The 20,954-nt window shown below is 49.3% G+C and overlaps 1 protein-coding gene across 3 annotated transcripts in view; it reads left to right on the forward strand.

Moving 5' to 3' along the window:
* RANBP9 (RAN binding protein 9) overlaps positions 1–20,954 on the forward strand; it is a 635,256-nt gene that overhangs the window by 451,476 nt on the left and 162,826 nt on the right. For all 3 annotated transcript variants that reach the window (XM_085607104.1, XM_085607103.1, XM_085607102.1), the window contains one exon: positions 17,330–17,352. In XM_085607104.1, the coding sequence (XP_085463230.1) occupies positions 17,330–17,352 (23 nt within the window). The remainder of the gene's footprint in view (positions 1–17,329; positions 17,353–20,954) is intronic.

Genomic DNA, 20,954 nt, shown 5'->3' on the forward strand with positions numbered 1-20,954 from the left:
GAACACCAGAGTAAGGAATGCAACGCCTGCTCAGCCTTCGCGCCGAAGACGCTCAGGGTGAGAGATCGGCAGAGAAGAGCCAACGCCAGCATGGAGGGCAAGGGTAAGGCCCCGTCGCTCTACGATCTGGGCCTCTCCACGGACGACGAGGACAACGTCGCCGAGACAGCCGAAAACTTCACGGTCGTAGAGACCGACAAGAAAAAAGAAGACGAGGTAAGAGAATCGTCGAGCGCAAAACAGAAAGTACCTCGAAAACACGAGGGTGACTCGAGAAAATCAGAGTCTAAGTCCACGAAGGGCGCCCCGGCGCCGAAAACTTCGACGACCAAAGGGGGAACCATGGACCAGAGGCCGAGCGGATCCTTAGAAAAGGACTCCCTGGTGCAGAAAGACGCCGAAAAGCAAGGGTCGTCGAAGACAACCCAGGAAACGGGCCGATCGACGCAGAAAGAACGGTCGACGTCGACGCAAGTTTCATCGAAAAGACCCGCGGTCGACGCCGAAAGCATCTCCGAGATGGAGAAAAAGAAGAGGCGGCTCGAGGCCGAAATGGAGAACATCCTTCAAAGGAAGAAGGAGTTCGACGCCAAGATGAAGGAATTCAAGATTCCAACGGTTTCATCGGCGGACGTCGTCGACGTCGAGGACGAATTCGACACCGAAGGACTAACAAGGGATCTCGAAGAGGAAGAAGAGCCCTATTATGATGGTGAAGCCGAGGAAGAAGACCAACAGTCGTTCTACGACTCGGCGCCATCTACCAGCCACGACATCGAATGGCAGGATCTCGACACCGAAAACCCGGAGGAGCCCGTGGACACGTACCCTTCGAGGCCTTCGCCACCCGACGACATCGGGGTGTACAATATGGTGGTCAGGAGCGCAGCAACAGCCTTCGGCGTCAAACTCGACGAGGAGAAGCCGAAAGCCGATTTTCTCCTCGAGACCCTGCTCCCCATCCAGACAAGGAGCCAGTTCCTCCCCATGCTACAAAGTGTGATGAATCAGGGGAGAGAAGCCTTCAAGGAACCAGCGACCTGCCGGTCGATCACGCCCAGGACAGAGAAGAAATATAAGCACTCCTCCCTGGACCCCCCTTACATCAAGGGTAGCGTGACCGCCGACTCCATCATAGCTTCCACGGCCAGGAGAAGGGCCAACGTACCAGCAACTTCGGGCCCACCACCTGATAAGGAGAGCAGGAGGATAGACCTCACAGGAAGAAAGGTCGAGAGGAACGCCGCAATGCACTGGCGCATGGCGAATTCCAATGCACTCCTCAATAGACACCAGTACCAGCACTGGGACGAGATGGGGGAGCTAGTAAAGCACCTCCCCGAAGAATACCGCCAGAGAGCCTCACACCTGATAGACGAAGGCAAGAACATCGCCAACTCGTGTATAAAGACGGCGTTGGACGGGGCAGAGACTTCAGCAAGACTCATGGCCATAGGGGTCACCGAGAGAAGGCATGCATGGCTAAGAATCTCGGGATTCAAACCGGAGGTGCAGAACAACATCCTTGGCACCCCCTTCAACGGAGAGACACTGTTCGGAGCAACAGTGGGCGAGAAGCTCACCCAGCTGAAAAAGGAAAACGAAACGGCGAGGTCCATGGGGGCCCTACAGCTGAGGGGAATGAGGCGAGGCAATCCCTCGAGGAGACCCTACGGTAGGGGAGGAAGCCAGCAGGGGCCGTCGCACCAGACGTTCCAGCAGGGTCAGCAGGGTGAAAGTCACGGACAAGGTCAGCAGAAGCAAAACTGGCAGTACCAACCTCGGGGCCAGTCCTTTCGCGGGAGAGGGAACAGACGTAGCCAAAGGAGGAGAGGGGGCGAACAGCCCTCATCAAAGTGACTCAGCACGCAAGAGGACGCCTACCCTCGTCATGCCCCCAAGGGTGAGGCGCAAAAAAGTAACATCAGGGGGAAAAGAATATTCAAAAGCCTACGAGCATACAACACCAGTAGGCGGAAGACTAAGGTTCTACCTTCAGGAGTGGCGGCGTATAACCACAGACAAGTGGATACGGAACATCATGCAGTACGGATACTGCGTAGAGTTGGAGAAAAGACCTCCAAACAGGAAACCAAAGGGAAGACAGAGATCGGCCCAAGAACTGGCACTACTCAGAGAAGAAACACGGAAACTTCTAGAAAAGAGAGCCATAGAGGCAGTGCCGTTCAGAGAACGCAACAAAGGGGTCTACTCAAACTACTTACTGGTCCCGAAAGTAGACGGAAACCTCAGACCCATCCTGGACCTGCGTTACCTAAACAAGTTCATCAGAACGCAGAAGTTCAAAATGACTTTGCTGCAGGAGGTACTGCCCCAAATAAGAGACGGAGACTTCATGGTCACCGTGGACCTCAAGGATGCCTACCTTCACATCCCAATAAACAGAAGACACAAGGGCCTTCTAAGATTCAACATCGAACAGGAACACTACCAGTTCACAACCCTGGCCTTCGGATTAAAATCGGCACCAAGGGTTTTTACAAAATGCCTGTCGGCGGTCGCGGCCCACCTACGAAGACAGGGAATCCATGTCTACCCCTACTTAGACGACTGGCTGGTCAAGGCAAACTCATGCGAGAAGTGCGAGAGGCACGCAAAACGCGTAACAGACACCCTCACGAATCTGGGGTTCTCGATCCACTGGGGCAAGTCATCGCTGGAACCGGAACAGGTGAAGATTTTCCTGGGGGCGAAAATCAACTCCCTCAACAGTACAGTAGTGCCCAGCGACAGGAGGACAGATGCACTACTGAGGGAGACGCGGCTCTACCAGAAGGGGCGAGCTCTGACAGTGAGGGCTGTGAGCAAGATGATGGGGATGATGGCGTCGTGTATCCAGCTGGTGCCGAATGTACGCCTGCACATGAGACCATTCCAGGAATGGCTACAACAGCAATGGTCACAAGCAAACGGAAGTTGGGAGGATCTAGTGGTTGTTACGCACGCAGTGCAGGAGGAGATAACTTGGTGGAACAGAAACAACATGACAGCAGGGAGAAGCCTGACACCACCAATCCCAACAGTGACCATTACCACGGACGCATCGCAAAAGGGATGGGGAGCGCACATGGACAACCTCAGAGTGAGGGGTCTGTGGGCTCCAGCAGATGCGGTTCGCCATATCAACTACCTCGAGTTGAAAACAATCCTGCTAGCCCTGAAGGCATTCCAGAGGCACCTGTACGACCAGAGGGTGTTGGTTCAAACAGACAACACCACGGCAATGTTCTACATCAACAAACAAGGGGGGACACAGTCGTTCCCTCTCTCCTCTCTAGCTCAGGAGATTTGGAGATGGGCCATACCTCTCAGGATAGATCTACTGGCAATTCACCTACCGGGGAAGGACAATGTGGAGGCAGACTGGCTAAGCAGGCAGACCTCGGCATCGCACGAGTGGGAGCTCAATGGCCAGGAAACGGAAAAACTCTTCCGGAGATGGGGAACTCCCACAATAGACCTATTTGCAACACGCCACAATGCAAAATGCCAAAGCTTCGCGTCCAGACAACCAGATCAGCAATCCCAGGGAAATGCCCTATGGATAAGCTGGTCGAGGACATTTGCCTACGCCTTTCCACCGATACCCCTGTTGCACAGAGTGCTCGACAAGTGCAGAACCAGCAACATGACTCTGATCCTAGTGGCTCCGCAGTGGGCGAGGCAGACATGGTTCTCACTAATTCAAGAAATGGCACAAGGCAATCCATACAGGTTCGAGAGGAGGAAGGACCTGCTCTCAATGCAAAACGGAGAGGTCCTGCACCCAGAGCCAGAGACCCTCAACCTGGCGGCATGGCTCCTGAAGACCTAGAGTTCGCACACCTAAGATTGCCTCCGCGCACTATGCGAGTGCTACGGGAGGCAAGGAAACAAACTACACGAAAATGCTACAGCGCAAAATGGAAGAGATTCACTGTGTGGTGCAGGAAAAAGGGCCTGCAAAACAAAATGACAAGAGACTCAACAGTACTGAGGTACCTCACACACCTTCTAAAGAGTAACCTCTGCTCGAGCTCCCTAAGGGTACACCTAGCGGCAATCGTGGCCTACACCAGAGGTGAAAAGGGTGGAAGTTTCTTCACCTCGCAGGTGGTGAAGAGATTCATGGAAGGAGCCAAAAGGATGGCCCCCCCCGAAAAGGTTGCCGCCGCCGGCATGGAACCTGAACGTGGTGCTGACGGAGCTCATGAAGGCACCGTTTGAACCCATTCACAAGGCCACACTGCAGATGTTGACGATGAAAACGGCCTTTCTGGTGGCCATAACCTCAGTACGCAGGGTGAGCGAGCTTCAAGCACTAACACTACAGGAACCCTACATTCAGATTCACAAGGACAGAATAGTCCTGAGAACAGACCCACACTTCATGCCCAAGGTGGTGTCGGCGTTCCACATGAATCATAGTATTCAGATACCAAGTTTCTTCCAAAACCCGACTTCAAACGCAGAAAAGGCCCTGCACACCCTCGACGCAAGAAGAGCGGTGATGCACTACATTGAGAGAACCAAGGAACTCAGGAAGTCGAAGCAGCTGTTTGTGTCCTTTGCTACTAGCTTCATGGGTAGGCCAGTAACTAAGGGCACCATCGCTAGGTGGATTGCCCTCACTATTCAATTCTGCCACAAACAGGCTGGACAGGAGCTAGCAGAGGGGCCTCAGGCTCACTCCACAAGGAAGAAAGGGGCCACCGTGGCCTTCCTGGCGAACATGCCCATCCAGGACATATGCCTCGCGGCAACTTGGGCATCTGTGCACACGTTCACGAAACACTACTGCGTGGACATTCAGATGAACAAGGAAGCACAGGTTGGACAGAAGGTGCTTCAACACATTTTCAACGACCAACGCTCATCTACCACCCAGCCGCCACAAAATTAGGAAAACCGCTACAAAGTCTATGCACAGCATAGTGAATCCAGAAAGATTTACGCTGCAAAACGAATAGTTTCTTACCTGTCGGTGTAGTTTTGCAGCTTGAAGATCTTTCTGGATTCACTAGCGAACCCACCCACCTCCGCCAGGAAGATGAGGCTGGAGGAAGAGGGGGTGAAATGGAAAAGATCAGAAGGAATGAAAAATTACAGAAAATGGACAAGAAGAATTAATCAATCGCCTAGGGTTAAAAAAAAAAAAAAAAAAAGGGAAAAAAGAACCCGAAGATGGCGCCCCAAAGGTGGGACTTCCGCAGGAAGCACGACGACGTCACGGGAGGTGCACCAAATGGTGGTCGTCGACGCCCACCTGGGCTACAAAAAAAAAAAAAAAAAAAAACAAAGAAAAGACTACGAATCCGGACCCAACCACAAGATCGCGGAATAATGCACAGCATAGTGAATCCAGAAAGATCTTCAAGCTGCAAAACTACACCGACAGGTAAGAAACTATTCGTTTCATGTTATTTGCCACAGATTACTTTTAGGATTACTTTTGGAATTCCAGGACTGGATCCTAGATTCAGTCCTGGGTCAGTACTTAGAATCAAGTGATGAAAGTCGACTTAATTACTGTGATGATTTTTAAACAATATTTAGCTATTTTAAAAGTTGACACTTAGAAAATATTTCAAAGAAAACAGTCAATGATTCCCTATGGAAGAAAATTCAAGTTGCAGGTACAGTATGTTCTCGTTACTTTTGTAATCCAGTACTGGGTGCCTAGACTCAGTACTGGGACCTTTATCCAAAACAGGTAAGTAATTACGTTTTCAGATATTATACGATTTTTAAAGAATATTTAAAGATTGCAGTAATTGACACTTAGAAGAAATTTCGCAGAAAAACAGTCAATGATTTCCTATGGAAGAAAATTGGGTTACTGGTAACTACAGTTGTAAGTATTTTTCAGAGTCAGTGCTGGGCACCAAGATCCAGCACTGGGAGCTCACCTAAGAACAGGTCAGTATTTTCGTTTTCGTTACTCGGCTGATTTTTGGTGAATATTTTAAGATTTGAAAAGTCCACACTTAGAAGAAATTTCAGGAAAAAGCCAGTCAATGTTACCCTATGAAGAAAATAGAGTTATCGGTTTAAAGGAAAGTATTCGACTGGCAGAGTTGAGGTTCTGGGCATAGACTCGGGGGTCCCCCAGGGTCAGGTAGGTACAGTTGGTTCACCCTCAGCGACTCTAGGGCGGCCGGGTGCAGAGAGCGTTAGGCCCAATGTTATCCTATGAGGGATAGGGGGGCCTTGGTTGGTGGCTGCTGACTAGCAAGCAAGGCGGCTGTGGGAGCTGAGCTCCTGGTCACTTACTCAGGGCAAGTGGGGAAGTAGGTAGATGTAGAGGTTGCACTGCCAGGGCCACTCGGACGTCTGGGTGCAGGGTGCTTTTGAGCCTTCGGGCGCTCAATTGGTTTCAATGGGAAATCTCCGGTTTAGAAAAAGACTGCAAGCGCGGGGACAAGGATTCTTCAGGTGTCATCACCACTTCGAGAGGTAAGATGGGTATTTGGAGGATAGGTAGGTACCCCGGGATTGGGCACAGGGGGCCGCAGGGCGCCGCGTGCAGGGGTGCCTTTTGGTGTCGGGAAATCTTACCCTCTGTTGATCGCGGTAGGGGGGGCACCTTGTTCTGAGGCTGCAGGCTTCTTCAGGAGTGTCGAGGGAGGTCCTTGGGTGCCGGACTCAAGATCACAGTCGCCGTGGGGTCGTCCTTGTGGTCTTTGTTCACTCTGGCACTGGCCAGGCTTGGCTGGTGCAGAGTGTGCTGGGTTCGCGGTTCTGGGCAGCTGCCAGGGATTAGAAGTAGGTTTTGAGTAGAGCCTCTACTCATGGGAGTCCCAGGGGCTTAGAGCCAAAAGGTAGCCAGGTCCTCCGGGGTTTGTGAGGTTGCTGGCCACAAGAGATGCCGGGTTGGAGCAGGAGCAGGTTCGAGGGTCGACAGGCCGATAGGACTGGGGCCAAAGCAGTTGGTGTCTTCCTCTTCTTAGCAGCTGTAGGGCAGGTCTTCTTTCTTCTTGCTCTTCTTTGTATGTTGGAATCTGGAATCTGGGGAAGGAATGTTCAGGGTGCCCCTAAATACTAGATTTAGGGGCGTTACAGGTAGCTGAAGGGCAGGGGCCAATGGGTCCCTGTCCTGGGGTGGGTACACCCCCTATCCTGCCTCTCTCCTGTGGGAGGGGGGCAGGAGCCTAGTCCTGATTGGGCAGGGCTTCCCATCTTCAAGATGGCGAGAGCCCGGAGATGTGCTTCACCTCGCCTCCCCCACCTGAGGGGTGGGGTTGGCAGGCTGGCACATCCCCTGTCCTTATTTGGGGTTTCCGGCCAAGCTTCCCGCCAGAGTGGGGGGTTGCAGTGGCCTGGGGAAGCTCACAGAGGCGGCATGCCTTTAAAGCTTCCCCCTGCCCATCCTGGGGGAGGAGATTTAGCACCTCGCCCAGGATGTGCATTGTTGCAGACCCAGGAGAGCAGGGGCTCTCCTACCCAGGGGTCCAGCAACATGTCTGCTGTGTGGCAGCCGAGGCAGCCTCAGAACAGACGTGGATTGTAGGTTTAGGTTTCAGGGGGCCTCTCTAAGATGCCCTCTGTGGTGCTTGGTACATTAAATCCCACACTGGCATCAGTGTGGATTTAATGTGCTGAGCAGTTTGATACCAAACTTCTCATTCTTCAGTGCTGCCATTATGGTGCTGTGGAGTTCGTGTTTGACAAGGTCCCAGCACCATATACTCTTAGATGGCAGCACTGCACTTACAGGACCCAGGAATGGACCTGGGTACTGTAGGGGCACAGGGCTCCTGCCTCTGTGCCCGCACCACTGGCATAGGGCACCCAGCTAGAGGGGTGGCTCATGTATGCCAGGGCAGTGTAGGTTGTGGGCATGGCACACAGGGATGTTTTGTCTTGTATCCAGACACTCAGCCTGCAAGAGCAGTGTGTGTGTGTTAGGGTACAGGACCTCTAAGGGTGGCACAATGAGTGCTGCAGCCCTTAGAGGCCTTCCCTGGCCCTGGGTACCTAGGGTTCCATTTACCAGGGGCTGACATGTGGCCAGGGTTTGCCAATTTGGGTTTTGGCTGTCAGGCAGTTTTTAGGGAAGGAACACAGGCCCTGGGCACCTGATTGGCAGGAGCCCAGGGCACAACAAGGAAAAGTGCATCAGCTATTAGGCAAAAAAGGGTGGGGTTACTGCAACAGAAACACGCTTTCTTACAATCCCTATATTACAAGATTGCATTCTTTGTAAAAAAGAAAATATAAACTGTGGCATCAAGTTATTATTTTGATTTTATCTTTAGATTGTGATTAAAAGAGACCATATATTTAAGTGCTTTAGAAATTCCTTCTTCTCCACCATGAAAATAGTTAACAAAATCCCCTTTCACCAGTCATAGATTTGAGGAAATCCTTAGTTTTCATGTTGATGCTATAATGACTTTCTCTGAGGTCAAGTGCAGGGTGTAATTTTACTTTTGATTGTGGTAGGATGCAATTGATAGTTTCCCTCTTTCTTTATCTCACCTAACAGTATTGCAAGGAGGGGGGGGCATGGAAGCTCAATATTGCTTTAATGCTGCCTAATACCACCCCTGGTTTAGATTGCATTACAGCACCACCATATCTGGGAACGTCCTGATCGATGTGGGGTAGAGTGTACCTAAGATATATTTATGATTGCTTTTCATGACTGATACATTTTGAATGATTTGGACACTATAAACCAGATCTCTATCCAAGCAAGTTGGGGCCCAGATTTCTTTTTTTTTTAACCATTCTTTTTATTAAACAACAACTGAAGATTGGTACATCACAGAGGAGCCAAGCAGTATACATTTTACATCATATATGAATGGAAGGATATACAGATAACACATATGAGCGGAACATCACAGCAGAGTAGGGTCATCATGGTCTACATTTCGAGGTGGTGTAAATATCTCTCCTCTAAAAGCATTCCACGGGTTCCAAATAAGTGACCACTTCATAGGGCACGCTCTTGCCAGGTACACTGTCTTTTCTCTGAACATATACCAATCGAGATTTTTCTCCCAGTCTTCCACCTTGGGTGGGTGTGCAGCCCCCCACAGTTGAGCTATATTACGCTTAGCCAGCATGTACCCCAGAGTGGCCCACTGAGTTTGTGAAGCGTTCAAGTCCGTGGGTTCCCAGATATTCAGAAGGCACCTTCTTACCTCAGGGTGGAGGGAGACATGCAATACTTTGTTAATTATATCATTGACCTGGCGCCAAAAGAGGCCGACCTGCGGGCATTCCCAAATGATGTGCAGAAAAGTTCCAGTTAGGCCACATCCCCGTTTACAGTCCCCAGCATCCGACCACCCCATGCGCACCAATCTAGGCCCGGTTAAGTAGGTTCTATGAAGGATTTTCAACTGAACTAGCCGCAGTCGTGCCGGGATGGCCACCACCTTAGGGAAGGAAACAGCCGCCTGCCAATCCTCGTCGTCTAGCTCTACCCCATCCTGTATCCACTTATCTCGCAAATGCGTAAGAGGGTCTACCATATGGTTGATTAACTTTCTGTATATTAATGATATCGCCCGATCTGGGAGGTATCCATCTAAAACTCTATCCTCCAGGGGAGAGGCCTCCGGGGGATCGGCTCCCCTGGGCAATAAGGACTGAAGCGAGTGTGATACTTGTATATAGCTAACGCGCTCAGCATCCGCCAGCTCATACTCGCTCTGAAGCGCGCTGAAGGACTTGATCTCCCCCCTTCCCCAGACATATTTGATCGCTGAGATCCCAATGACATCCCACTTATCGAACCCCTTCGTCCTCCACAGGTCGCCCAACTTCTCTGAATCCCAAAGAGGGGTGGCTAGCGTTAGTCTATTCCTCCACCCAAGAAGATTAGTAACGTCATGCCAGATTTGAACCGAATGCTTCGTGGGGCCCGTCAACTGGAACCGCCGAGGGTGGGAGTACAACGCTCTGCCATACGTGCCTCCCGGAAGGATCCACCTGTCCATGGCATAGCCTGGGTCGTCTGCCCTTCCATAAGTGCCATGGTTGATCGCTGCCATATGGGCTGCCCAAAAATATCTCTTAATATCTGGGAGGGCAATGCCCCCGTCATACCAATGCAACGTGAGCTTATTCAAGGCGATTCGAGGCCGTCCGTCCCATAACAGATCCCTCTGTAGGCTCTCGACCTCCCTGAAGTACCGTGCTGGGACTAAATCTAGAGCATTTTGCAGGGCATACAAGAACCGTGGCAATGCCATCATCTTGAACAGAATAGCTCTGCCCAAGAGAGAAATAGGGAGAGCCTTCCAGTGAGCAATGTCACTTTTGAGTCTGCGAAGATGGGGGAAGGAGATTTCGAGCATAGCGGGCCGATGGGTCCAGGGAGACAAAGATCCCCAGGTATTTAAATCCATCCAAGTTGATTTGTATTGGGCAGTTCCGTGGGGGGACAGGAGGGTCCCCACTAAGGACAAACAGGGACTTGCCCCAATTGATGGAATATCCAGAAAATCTACCAAAGACTGCGAGAATATCCAACACCACCGCAAGCGATCTCCTGGGGGAGGCCAAGTAGAGTAAAATGTCATCCGCATACAAGGATATACGGTCCTCCCAGCCGGGTGACCACCGCAACCCCCTTATCATTGGGTCCCAACGGATCCAGGCGGCAGGGGTTCCAAGGCCAGGGAAAAGAGAAGAGGAGATAGCGAGCAGCCCTGGCGGGTTCCCCGGCCATGCGCAAAGGAGGCGGAGACCATATTGTTAACCACAACTTGAGCCAAGGGATCTGCTTATAAGAGACGCACCCACTGAATGTATTTCGGGCCAAATCCCAGTTTTGCCAGGACCGCCCATAGGTATGGCCACTCAATGGTATCAAATGCCATGGTTGCATCAAGTGATACAATCATGGTCGGCTCCCTAAGGGTATGGGCCCTGGCTATCACCCCATGGACTCTACGCAGGTTCAAGGCTGTGTTCCGATGCGGCACGAAGCCAGATTGGTCTGGATGTACCAGGCCGCCAATCACCTTTAGCAGACGGTTAGCCAAGAGTTTGGCCAAGATCTTAGGCTCAGCGTTTAAAAGGGAAATGGGTCTATGAGGCACAGTCGAATTTGGCTTTCCCTTCTTTATGGATGGTGACGATGGTCGCTAGTCTCTGTTCCCAAGGCAGCACTCCCGCCTCTCTAGATTCTTCGAACATAGATTTTAGATAGGGGGCTAATCTGTCTGGTTTCAGCTTGTATAGCTCAATGGGAAGCCCGTTCGGGCCCAAAGCTTTCCCAGACTTCAGGGAGCGGATCGCAATTGCGACCTCATCGGCTGTAAGGGGGCTATCCATGAAATTCCGGTCATCAGGGGTGAGAAAAGGAAGTCCGATATTTCCCAATAGATCCTGAGAGTCTTCCACCGAATGGGAGGACACCGATGTATATACTGAGCGGAAATGCCCCGCAAACCGGTCCACTATGTCCTGCGGCTCTGTGATTGGGACACCTCCCTGCACCTTGAGCTCTGGGACCAATCGACTGGCCCATTCCCTTTTATCTAGCCACGCTATGAGCTTCCCGGCCTTGTCTCCCAGGTCATAGTCTGCCCTGCTGCTCTCTACTTAGGGCTCTGGCTCTATCTGAGGCCAATGCTTTATATTCATGCTGTTTCAGACTCAGCAGGTGGAGCTTTTCCGGGGTGACACCCGACTCTAAGTCCCTTTCCAGTCTATATATGTCTGCCTCAATCTCGTGGACCGCCTTCTGTCTGTCCTTCTTGGAACCAGATATCAATGACAGGGCCTGCCCCTGGATTACAGTCTTAAATGCCTCCCATAGGGACTGCGAAGAGGACACTGACCCCTCATTTTCTGAAAAGTAATCGTCGATAGTTTTAATTAGCTCTCTACGGATCTTGGGGTTGCGAAGATGCCAGGGACTGATTGGGGCAAGGCTGCCGACTCCACCCATACTCGTGTGCAAATGGATCCACACCGGCGAATGGTCTGAAATACCTCTGGCCAAGTGCTTAATTTCGTTAATGTACGTGGCTTGCGCTGCTGGCATCAGGCAGTAATCAAGTCGGGATAGACTGTTGTGTGCCCCAGAGTAAAAGGTGTGTTGAACCTGATCCGGATGATGTATTCGCCAGCCATCAACCAGCCCCATTGCTTCAAGGAAATCTGGCAGCCAGCGCGCCGCCGGTCTCACCTCCCGAGGGGGGTATCTGTCCAATGTACCCGACACCACTGCGTTAAAATCCCCCCCCAAAACCAAGAGCCCGTCTGGAAGTGCGAGGAGGGCCGAACCAAGATCAGCAAACGTTGTACCCTGCAAGCCTGGAGGGACATAGACAGACATAAAAGTGGCAGGCCGTCCCTCCCACACCCAGAGATACCAACATATCTGCCTCTCTCATCCACCCATGTAGAGTTGATTGCTAAAGGGAAGGTGTTCTTCATCAGGATACCAACGCCCCTAGATCCAGAGGTGAAGCCAGAGTGTGCAATGAGTTTGTATCCCCCCCCCCCTGTGCATCGCCCTACAGGAATTCCCGACCAGATGCGTTTCCTGGAGCAAAACAATGTCAGGGGAGTGCCTCTTGATGTATTGGAGAACCACACTTCGTTTGATTTTGTCACTTAAGCCGTTAACATTCCAGCTCAAAACCTTTACATTCTTATCCCCCATCCCGCCTGCAATGCCAACCGTGTGCCAAGAAGCCCTTGGCTCGTAGTCGTTCTGCAACCCCTCTGAACATGTACCCATATACTGCACCGACAAAATGACTGTACCAAACAACAAACAAACCAACCACCCCGGTCCAACAACCCCCCACCCCGCTGCCCTGCACTTTGGGCTCAGAACTGCCCATCGGGAACCTGCAGAGTGCCTGTCGCCCTAACAAAGGTTCACAGGAAGAAAAAAAGTGGGGGAATGGCATGCTCCGTATCCCTGCCCCAGGTTATGCGAAGTGTCATCCCTGAATTAAAGGAAACTTATACCATCTAGCATACCCCCTACTCAGCAATGAAACACAAATACCCCAGCCCACCCCCATTACAAGCCCCCATTACTCAGTTCTATGTCGCCATCTCAGAGTTCCAAAGGAGGCTGGTCCGCCGCACGTCTACCCCTCCTCATCACGAGCTGCCCGGTTCTGCGCTCCGCGATGTTCAAGCCACTCCGCCACTGCTTCAGGCTTTTCGAAAAACCACGCTTTCCCCTCCACTCAGAGTAGAGCTGGAAACAGCATAGAGTATTTTAGACCCTTCTCTCTCAGGTGGCGTTTCACCGACAGGAAGGACTGCCTCTGTTTCTGTACTCTCTGCGTGAAGTCAGGAAAGAAGGAAACCTCTGCATTTTCGTAACGGAGGGGGGCTCCCGCCCTGGAATTCTGGAGAATAACATCCCTGTCTCGATAGTTTAAGACCCGAGCTAGTATGGGCCGCGGGGGAGCGCCCGGCCTGGGACGGCCGCCCGGGACCCTATGTGCACGTTCAATTACAAAAAATTTGCTGAGGCCCTTGGGCTGAAGGTGGTGCAGTATGAGGTCCTCAACAAACAGGTCAGGGGATTGCCCCTCTGATTTCTCCGGAACTCCCAGGATGCGGAGGTTATTGCGGCGGAGACAGCCCTCATAATCATCCAGCTTGAGATCAGTGTACTTGCGAGAGTCCTGGAGGTCCCGCATCTCTCTTTGCAGTTGCGCGACATCATCCACCAGGCTGGAGGGCGTTGTTTCCACCTGCTGGACTCTTCCGCTGAGTTTCCCCAGGTCAGCCCTGATAAGATTAATGTCGATCGCCATGGTATCCATTTTGTGTTCCAGCGAGGCCTTAACCCCAGTGATAGCCTCCAGGACATCCTTAAGTGACGGCTCTTGTACCTCTCCCACCGGTTGTCCCTGACCCAGCTCTCCGGACAGTAGGTCCTGCTGGGCATCTTTTAAAACGGTGTATCTGTCCAGTTTATTCGCCTGTACCGGCTTTGTCCCACGGGACCCGGACCCCTTGGCGCGGTCCATCAGGATATTAGAGAGAGGACCCAACCAGGCCGAAGCACCGAAGGGAGGACACGGGGACCAATCCAGCACTCTACACCAGTAGAGTCAGCTATACCGAGCACCTGCGACGGCCCGGAGTCAAGGGTCACCCCCCTGCTGGAGGCAGGTTCTGCAATCAGTAAGACCACAGAGGGCCGCCAAGCGGGAGGGCCCAGGGGGGGTCTCTCCCCACAGCGTCTCAGAGGACTCGAGCCGCGCTCCCCAGCTTCTTCACTGGCGCATCTGAGGCATGGGCGCGATGATGTAATTAGAGCGATCTTGAGGAGGATGCGCCACTTACCGGGGTGCACTGTCCCAGCAGCAGGGACACGGTGGGTCCACCCTGTGCCATCCTCTCTTTCCGGCGTCCCCCCTCTCCTCACCAGGCGCGGGGGAGCGATCTTCGCTGGAGCTATAGGCCCCGGGTGTCACCACCACCACCACCACACCACCACTGCCGCGCGGGGATCCGGTATCCGCACAAAGCCCCAGCCTCGCACACGAATCCAGGCACCTCCGACAGTGCAGGGGGGGGGCAGGCAGTGCACGTGTGTATCCTGGGTCAAACGAACACAGTGCCACCCCGCTCCGGGTGGCCTCTTCGTCCCCCCCAACAGCAACAGTCAGGAGGAGCGCATCGCCGCCCCTGGTCGATGGTCAGCCAGTGAAGTCTTCTGTGGCGGGGTGATCGTGGCACTTACTTCGCACTCCACAGTGCGCACCGCTGCGGCTCCTGATCACGGAAACTCGCCACAAAGGTCGCCGAAGCGGCGGCGACCACAAAGCGCGGTGCCCCCCGCCCGAGGGCAGCCGACCGGGCCGAAACCGCCCGTGACCCCTGCCGCCACCGCGGGTCCCGGCTTACTCGTAGGATGAAGGCCTCAGCCCCTCCGGGGCCGGAATCTCGACTCTCCCGGCGGCCGGGCGGATCGGGGCCAGTCCCCCGCCAACCGTGTCTCAGAGGCTGTCCAGGCGTGGCACCAGGCTGCCGTCAGGGTTGACAACGAGTCAGGGGTCCTCGGGGGAGCCAGCGTCTCACGCGGCCATCTTAGCTCCGCGTTGCCCTGTAGTAGCGCTGATGGTCCTGAAGACTCTGCAAGGCTCCCGCCTTACAATGTTGCTTAGACACTTATAGCAGCCACTCCAGCCAGTCCCCACCTGGGCCGAGTGTGAAGAGCAACGCCCCGATCCGGGCGCCCGATAGTTAGTCCCTCGCAGGGGCAGCCAGCAAGAGGGCTCTCGTTGTTAGGAGCGCGCCGCCGCCATTATCAAGCTTTCGCCCGGCGCGCTCCACTTCATACCTGGATGCTTTGTGGCGGCCGCAGCGTTGAGGGGCAAGAGGTGATCACAGCCCGCATCCCGGGCACTCCCTCCGCTCCACTGGCCGACGTCGCGGCGGCACCTCCGAGGCACAGCGCCCCCGCACGACGGCCGCAGCCCGGGCCGAGCCCTCTCCTGGTCCCCGCGGCCACTGTGGGTCCCGGCTCACGGGTGTAACGCAGGCCGCAACCTGCCGATGCGGAAATCTCGGCTTCCCGAGCAGCTGGGCGAACCGGGGTGGGCAGGTTGAAGGTCGCTACCGCTGAGGTCGTAAGAGCTATCGAGGGATGGCACCAGTATGTAGCAGGATAGACGTGGGGCAGGGATACACGGAGGAGCAGACACACTACACGGCCATCTTAGCCCTGCGCTCGGCCACGCCCTCATGGGGCCCAGATTTCTTGATGTAACAGGAATACATAAACAAGACGTTACTCATCACTGTCCTAGAAAATATATCAAAATATTTTCAAAGTCCGATTTCTTGTAGAGCCCAAATCAAAAATTAACTAGAATCCCTCATTTTACTAAAGGCACGATCTTGGTTTGACTTAGTCCCTTGCCTGGCAATCTCTCGCTTTCCCAAACTCGTAGAAGGATGTTTTACGCTCTGGCCAATTCCTCTTTCTAAAAATTATCCATCCGAATACTGGTTTTCTTTTTCTCCTTCTCAAACTGTATAATTTGGCTGAAGTATTGATTGAATATGTATGATTAGGAGTTATCTTCATCCTACCCTTTCATGGTGAATCGAATTTAAAGATATACTTGTACAGATGCTTGGGTCACTATTTTGCAGGAAACTATTTTATTTCTCTAGACAGGTGTCGGAGAACTTCTTGTCTAGGTTAAGCAGTTTTTTTTATTAACCGGCATCTGTAGCATTGATTTATTTGGCAATGGGTGATATTTTTCAATATCTGGGATAGCTTAGGCTGCTAATTTAATATATCTACTTGTGAGCTGTCAGTGTTTCTTATACAAAACATTATGAGGCCCAGAGTGGCACTGATGGTAAGAGAATGTTTGTTTGTGGCACAATTCACTTTAAAAATGGTAAGAAAATCAAAAGGTTGTCAGAACTAGAAGTTCAGCTATTTTTGTTTAATGAGTTTTAAGGACTTGTTGCAGCTTGTTTCCCAATTTCCACTAAGCAAATCTGAGAATTTCTTCAAGTCTTTTGATCTAGAGTCTTCAGCTTCTTTTACTGAGAGGGCTCAAGAAGCAGAACTATCCTGTCCATTGCGCCACCCACTCTCACAAAGGTGGAAGAAGAAATGGACGAATGATGTATTGGATTTGAACTCCAATTTACAGAGGTGGAAGATGCTGAGGCACACAGTCGTTTCCTCATCTGCTCTATGATATGCTCTGATATTCAATTTTGGAGTTTTTCTAGAGGTGGGAGATGCTCTGAGGCATCAACTTTTTTTCTCATTTGCTTCAAGACATTACATTTTGGAGTTTTGCTATTGGCCAAAAATTCTAGCTAAAACAAGACAACAGAGTTAAGTTAGTTATTTTTAGAAAGGAAGAGGTGTATCTCCTTTGGGGAAAACGCAGTTGTGCCTCGGATTTCTAAAGCCCTTGTCTAGTGGGTGTTTCTGTGCCATATAAATAGTGAGGTGAGCTGACAGAAACTAAATACTCAAGATAGAAGTACCAAAAACTTAAGATAGAAGTACTAGACCAATCCAACAAATAAACGTAGAAACTGTTTTAAATGATAACATTGAGGCGTGCTTAACTCCCAGCAGCAAAGAAACTATGATCGGCATACTGAGAAAAACAGTCCAAGTGGATATTTATTTGCATGCCCTCATTGGGATTTACTTTCTACTTTTCAATGTTATTTGTACTTCCTGCTGTGTCCTTTGTAAATAAAGATGTTGGAATGCTAAAGCTTTGTCTGCACATAAATCCAATTGGGTACAGAAGTCCGTGAATACTGCTTACTGTAATGTTATTCTACTTAGTGAAAAACGGATCTGCACATTAACATTTTTTTCCTTTCATTGCAGGAGTCGCTTTCACTGACCTACCGGTAAGAACTGTATATTAATTATTTTCTAAATTGTGAACTGTGCTTTTTATTGTTATGTCTTCACACTGATCTAAGATCTCCCCTTCCGTTCTGATGAATGCTGGTTTGTGACAAACAGATGCGTTGATCTAGCGTGGTATTTAGCACACTATTGCCGTATTTGATGTATGACCGTTGTCAAACCATGTATTACATAAGGTGGTTTTGATGGCGCCCAAAGCCAGTGATTTCAGCTAAGACCCAAATATTTTGCCGTCATGTGAAGCTTTCTGTTACAAGTGATTGTTAAGAGTTCAGTTAAACTGCAAGTTGGCTGTTAGCTGTGTCGGTGGATTTTCGGTGGAATATTGTTATAATCTACCATTCTAGTCTTTTTGCCCTTTTTTATGTTAAATGAATGGCTTCTTTAACTCTGTGAGCATAGTCAATACCTAGGTTTCTCGATTGAAAATCATATTTTAGTGGTACGAAAAATACATCGCAAATGCCGTGAACACCCCCAGCCATTGGTTTGTGGATATTTCTGGACATTTGCAGTGCATTTCCTACACTTATCTGACACTTGAATAGGGCAAGCAAGACTGGTGCCAAACATGTGGGATAATGTACCATTATACACAGTTGTTAGAATTGGAGCAGAGGGTTATTTGAAATACTGAAGTTTCATTCAGTGTTCACCCCATGAATGTAGAAAACAACTCAACTTAATTATTTCCTAAACTCTATGCATTCAGAATTTCTGCAACGTAGACAGGTCTTCATACACAGTTATGGAAAACAGACTTGTGCCAGGATGTGTACATATACTCCACCATGGAAGTACAACCTCTTTGTCTCTGTCCCTGAGTATTAACCATACGGTTCTTACCATCATTATTGAAAGATTATTAAACCTCTATCTTGAAGGTATTCCTTGGAGAACCAGAGTTGCCTTCCAGATACAATGGATTTCTTCAGAAGCACATTTTTGTAGTTTGCTCACTTTTACCTCAGTAACAGACTATGAGGTATACATAATCTTTCTTGGTATTGACTGTTGACTTCTCTTCTGATTGTTATCAGATAGGGTACTTCTTGGAAAGGGTTTGTCTTGTGGTCTCATTAGATGAGTAGTGATCTATCGTGATGAGGATGTTATTAAGATGGTGCAATTAACTAAAACGCCTAGTAATGCCGTTTACCAAGAATTAAATTGCCGCTCTCATTACTAATACTTTATACTTCTAGACCGTCCTTTGCCAGCCTGTGGTAACTACTAACTTACACACACAGTTCAATCAACAAACGTTATGTAATTATTGGTAAGTTGCATTATTAGGCATTTTGGTATTTCGCAAGATCTTGCGCAGCCTGTATACTGATTATTTTAGATGCCACAGAATTTACTTCTCTTGATCAGAAGATTACTTAAATCATGTTTTCCGATCTAGAGGTCCTCATTTCTTTCAGGTAAGCATCTGCTTATTTTAGCTCTCCTCACTCCCCATACACTTAAATTTAGGTTTCAGTCTTATCTCCACAGGGTTTCTATCTATCATGTTCTCATCCTGATGATGACACCTTAAATATCCTACTGGCGTTGATACGTCAACCTATAAAACCAGCCTGCAACCTAAACATTAAGGAGTCCATGGGTTTAGGGCAATTCCCTACTTACCACTGGCCCAAGAAGATGTAGAAGCCATTGGATGGCTGTTATTATCATGTTCAATTGGTACTTTATTACCTTTTACACGGAACTATCGTTTGAGCACTGCGCCCCATTAGGTACCCATGTGTTTGTAGCACTCATAACCATCATTCTAATATATATATATATCTTTCTAATATAGTCTTGAATTTTCATTTATTTGTGTGTTACATAGGTCTTTGATTTATTCCAAATATTTGTGTCTCAATTCACATGGTCTCACAAAGTTACACACAAAACAACCCCTAAAATAAGCTCTATTATTTGATCCATTTATACATGACCTTGTTTCTTTCCCAATATTCTTAGTGCTCTTACAGTTTTTTAAATTATTTTTTATCTGGCTTGCATAGATGCTACTTTTAGGTATTCTTAGTATATTTTTGATAAATCCTTTATTTTATTTTGACAAGTCAGATGTATATGTTATTTACTAATTGTTCCGATATAAATATATCTGTGATGTATTTATTGCTATGAGCATCATAGTGCAGGTTAATAATACACCTTTAATAAACTAAAACACTTTCATGGTGGTTATTGCTTTGCCAGCAGATGGCTTCAATAAATATTATGTTTTTCGACCTACCAACTTTTTGGGTATAGTTAGTGCTTTGTTTAAGGCACTGCTGCCAGACAGTCAGGCCAAAATCACAGCATGTCTTTGTATGCACTTGAAACACTACATTCCAACAACCAGTTATTTAAATGTTCTTCCCACAGCAGCCTAAGACCTTGCAGCTTCTGTTTACCCCATTGTTACTTGCCTTGATTGGAAAGTTTGTAGTCTTCCCTTTAAATCATCCAAGTATGAGCTATGCCAACCGGGTTCCCGCAGGCGATACGATGTTGCCATCTGGACTGCTTCAGTGTTTTGAAAATATTTTGTGTTTTTCCAAACCACTTCCTTGCATCTTCTGGTAGGAGTCCTTCAATTAATGCAGGCTCATCGCCATCCCTTGGAAAGAATACAGTCTGCATGGCAACTGAATGTCTGGCCGTATTTAGGTGCACATTTATCCCTATCCTGTTTGATGTCACTGGGGAGCGTACCTCAACAGTGTTGACATATCTCTGGCTTAATGGAGGCCTACCAGAAAAACAAAGCTGCTGGAACAGTGTGGGCTGCTTGTAGGGTGTTTCAGAGGTAGAGTTCTTCTCCTTGGGATGAAGCCAATAGTTGTTGTTTTAAAGTAGTAAAGGCTTTTGTGAAGATTTGTTGTCTATATAGTTTTATAGTTACATATGCGAACAATATCCTGGATCAAATGACTTGAGGTTGAGAACCTACCCTTTACTGGTGGACTCTTTGAAAAGTTAAAGGTTTTTGTAAGTAGGGGTACGCAAAATATTTACGTGACATTAAGGCAAAATTATGGAAGATTACGCCAGCTGTAAATCTGTCATTTCGCACTATATTTTAGCCCAAAATGGATCCTCGTGTCAATTTTTCACACAAGAATACACTCAGCGCTAAAAAATAGTGCAAAAAAAAAATTAAAGCACTGCAAACAGCTGCTCTCGTTCTGTTTGTTCTTGTGCGTTTGTGGTAAATTGTTACTGCAAATGGCATATTTTGAAATAAAATTTTATAGAGAATGGTGCGTAGTTGGGTAAAGTGACAGAATGTCATTATTTTTGGTATCCCTTAACAAGCATAACATGAAATTGCAAAAATTACACAAATTACGCCTGCGTAATTTAGGCTTCTACAAGACCTGCTTGTAAACTGGTTTGCTCTACTTTTTATGTACCAGCACCACCACTTTTCAGTAAGATCCTGTGCTTTTAAAGGGATATTAGCAGCAGTTTTAGACATGACTTGTAGTTTTACTTACTCAGTGACCACACTTCTCAGCAGGGCTGCTATATTTTATTTTAGATGGAAGGAAATGCTTAGATTAATCTGATC

Source organism: Triturus cristatus, chromosome 5_2 (assembly GCF_964204655.1).
Source record: "Triturus cristatus chromosome 5_2, aTriCri1.1, whole genome shotgun sequence".
NCBI classification, from domain to species: domain Eukaryota; kingdom Metazoa; phylum Chordata; class Amphibia; order Caudata; family Salamandridae; genus Triturus; species Triturus cristatus.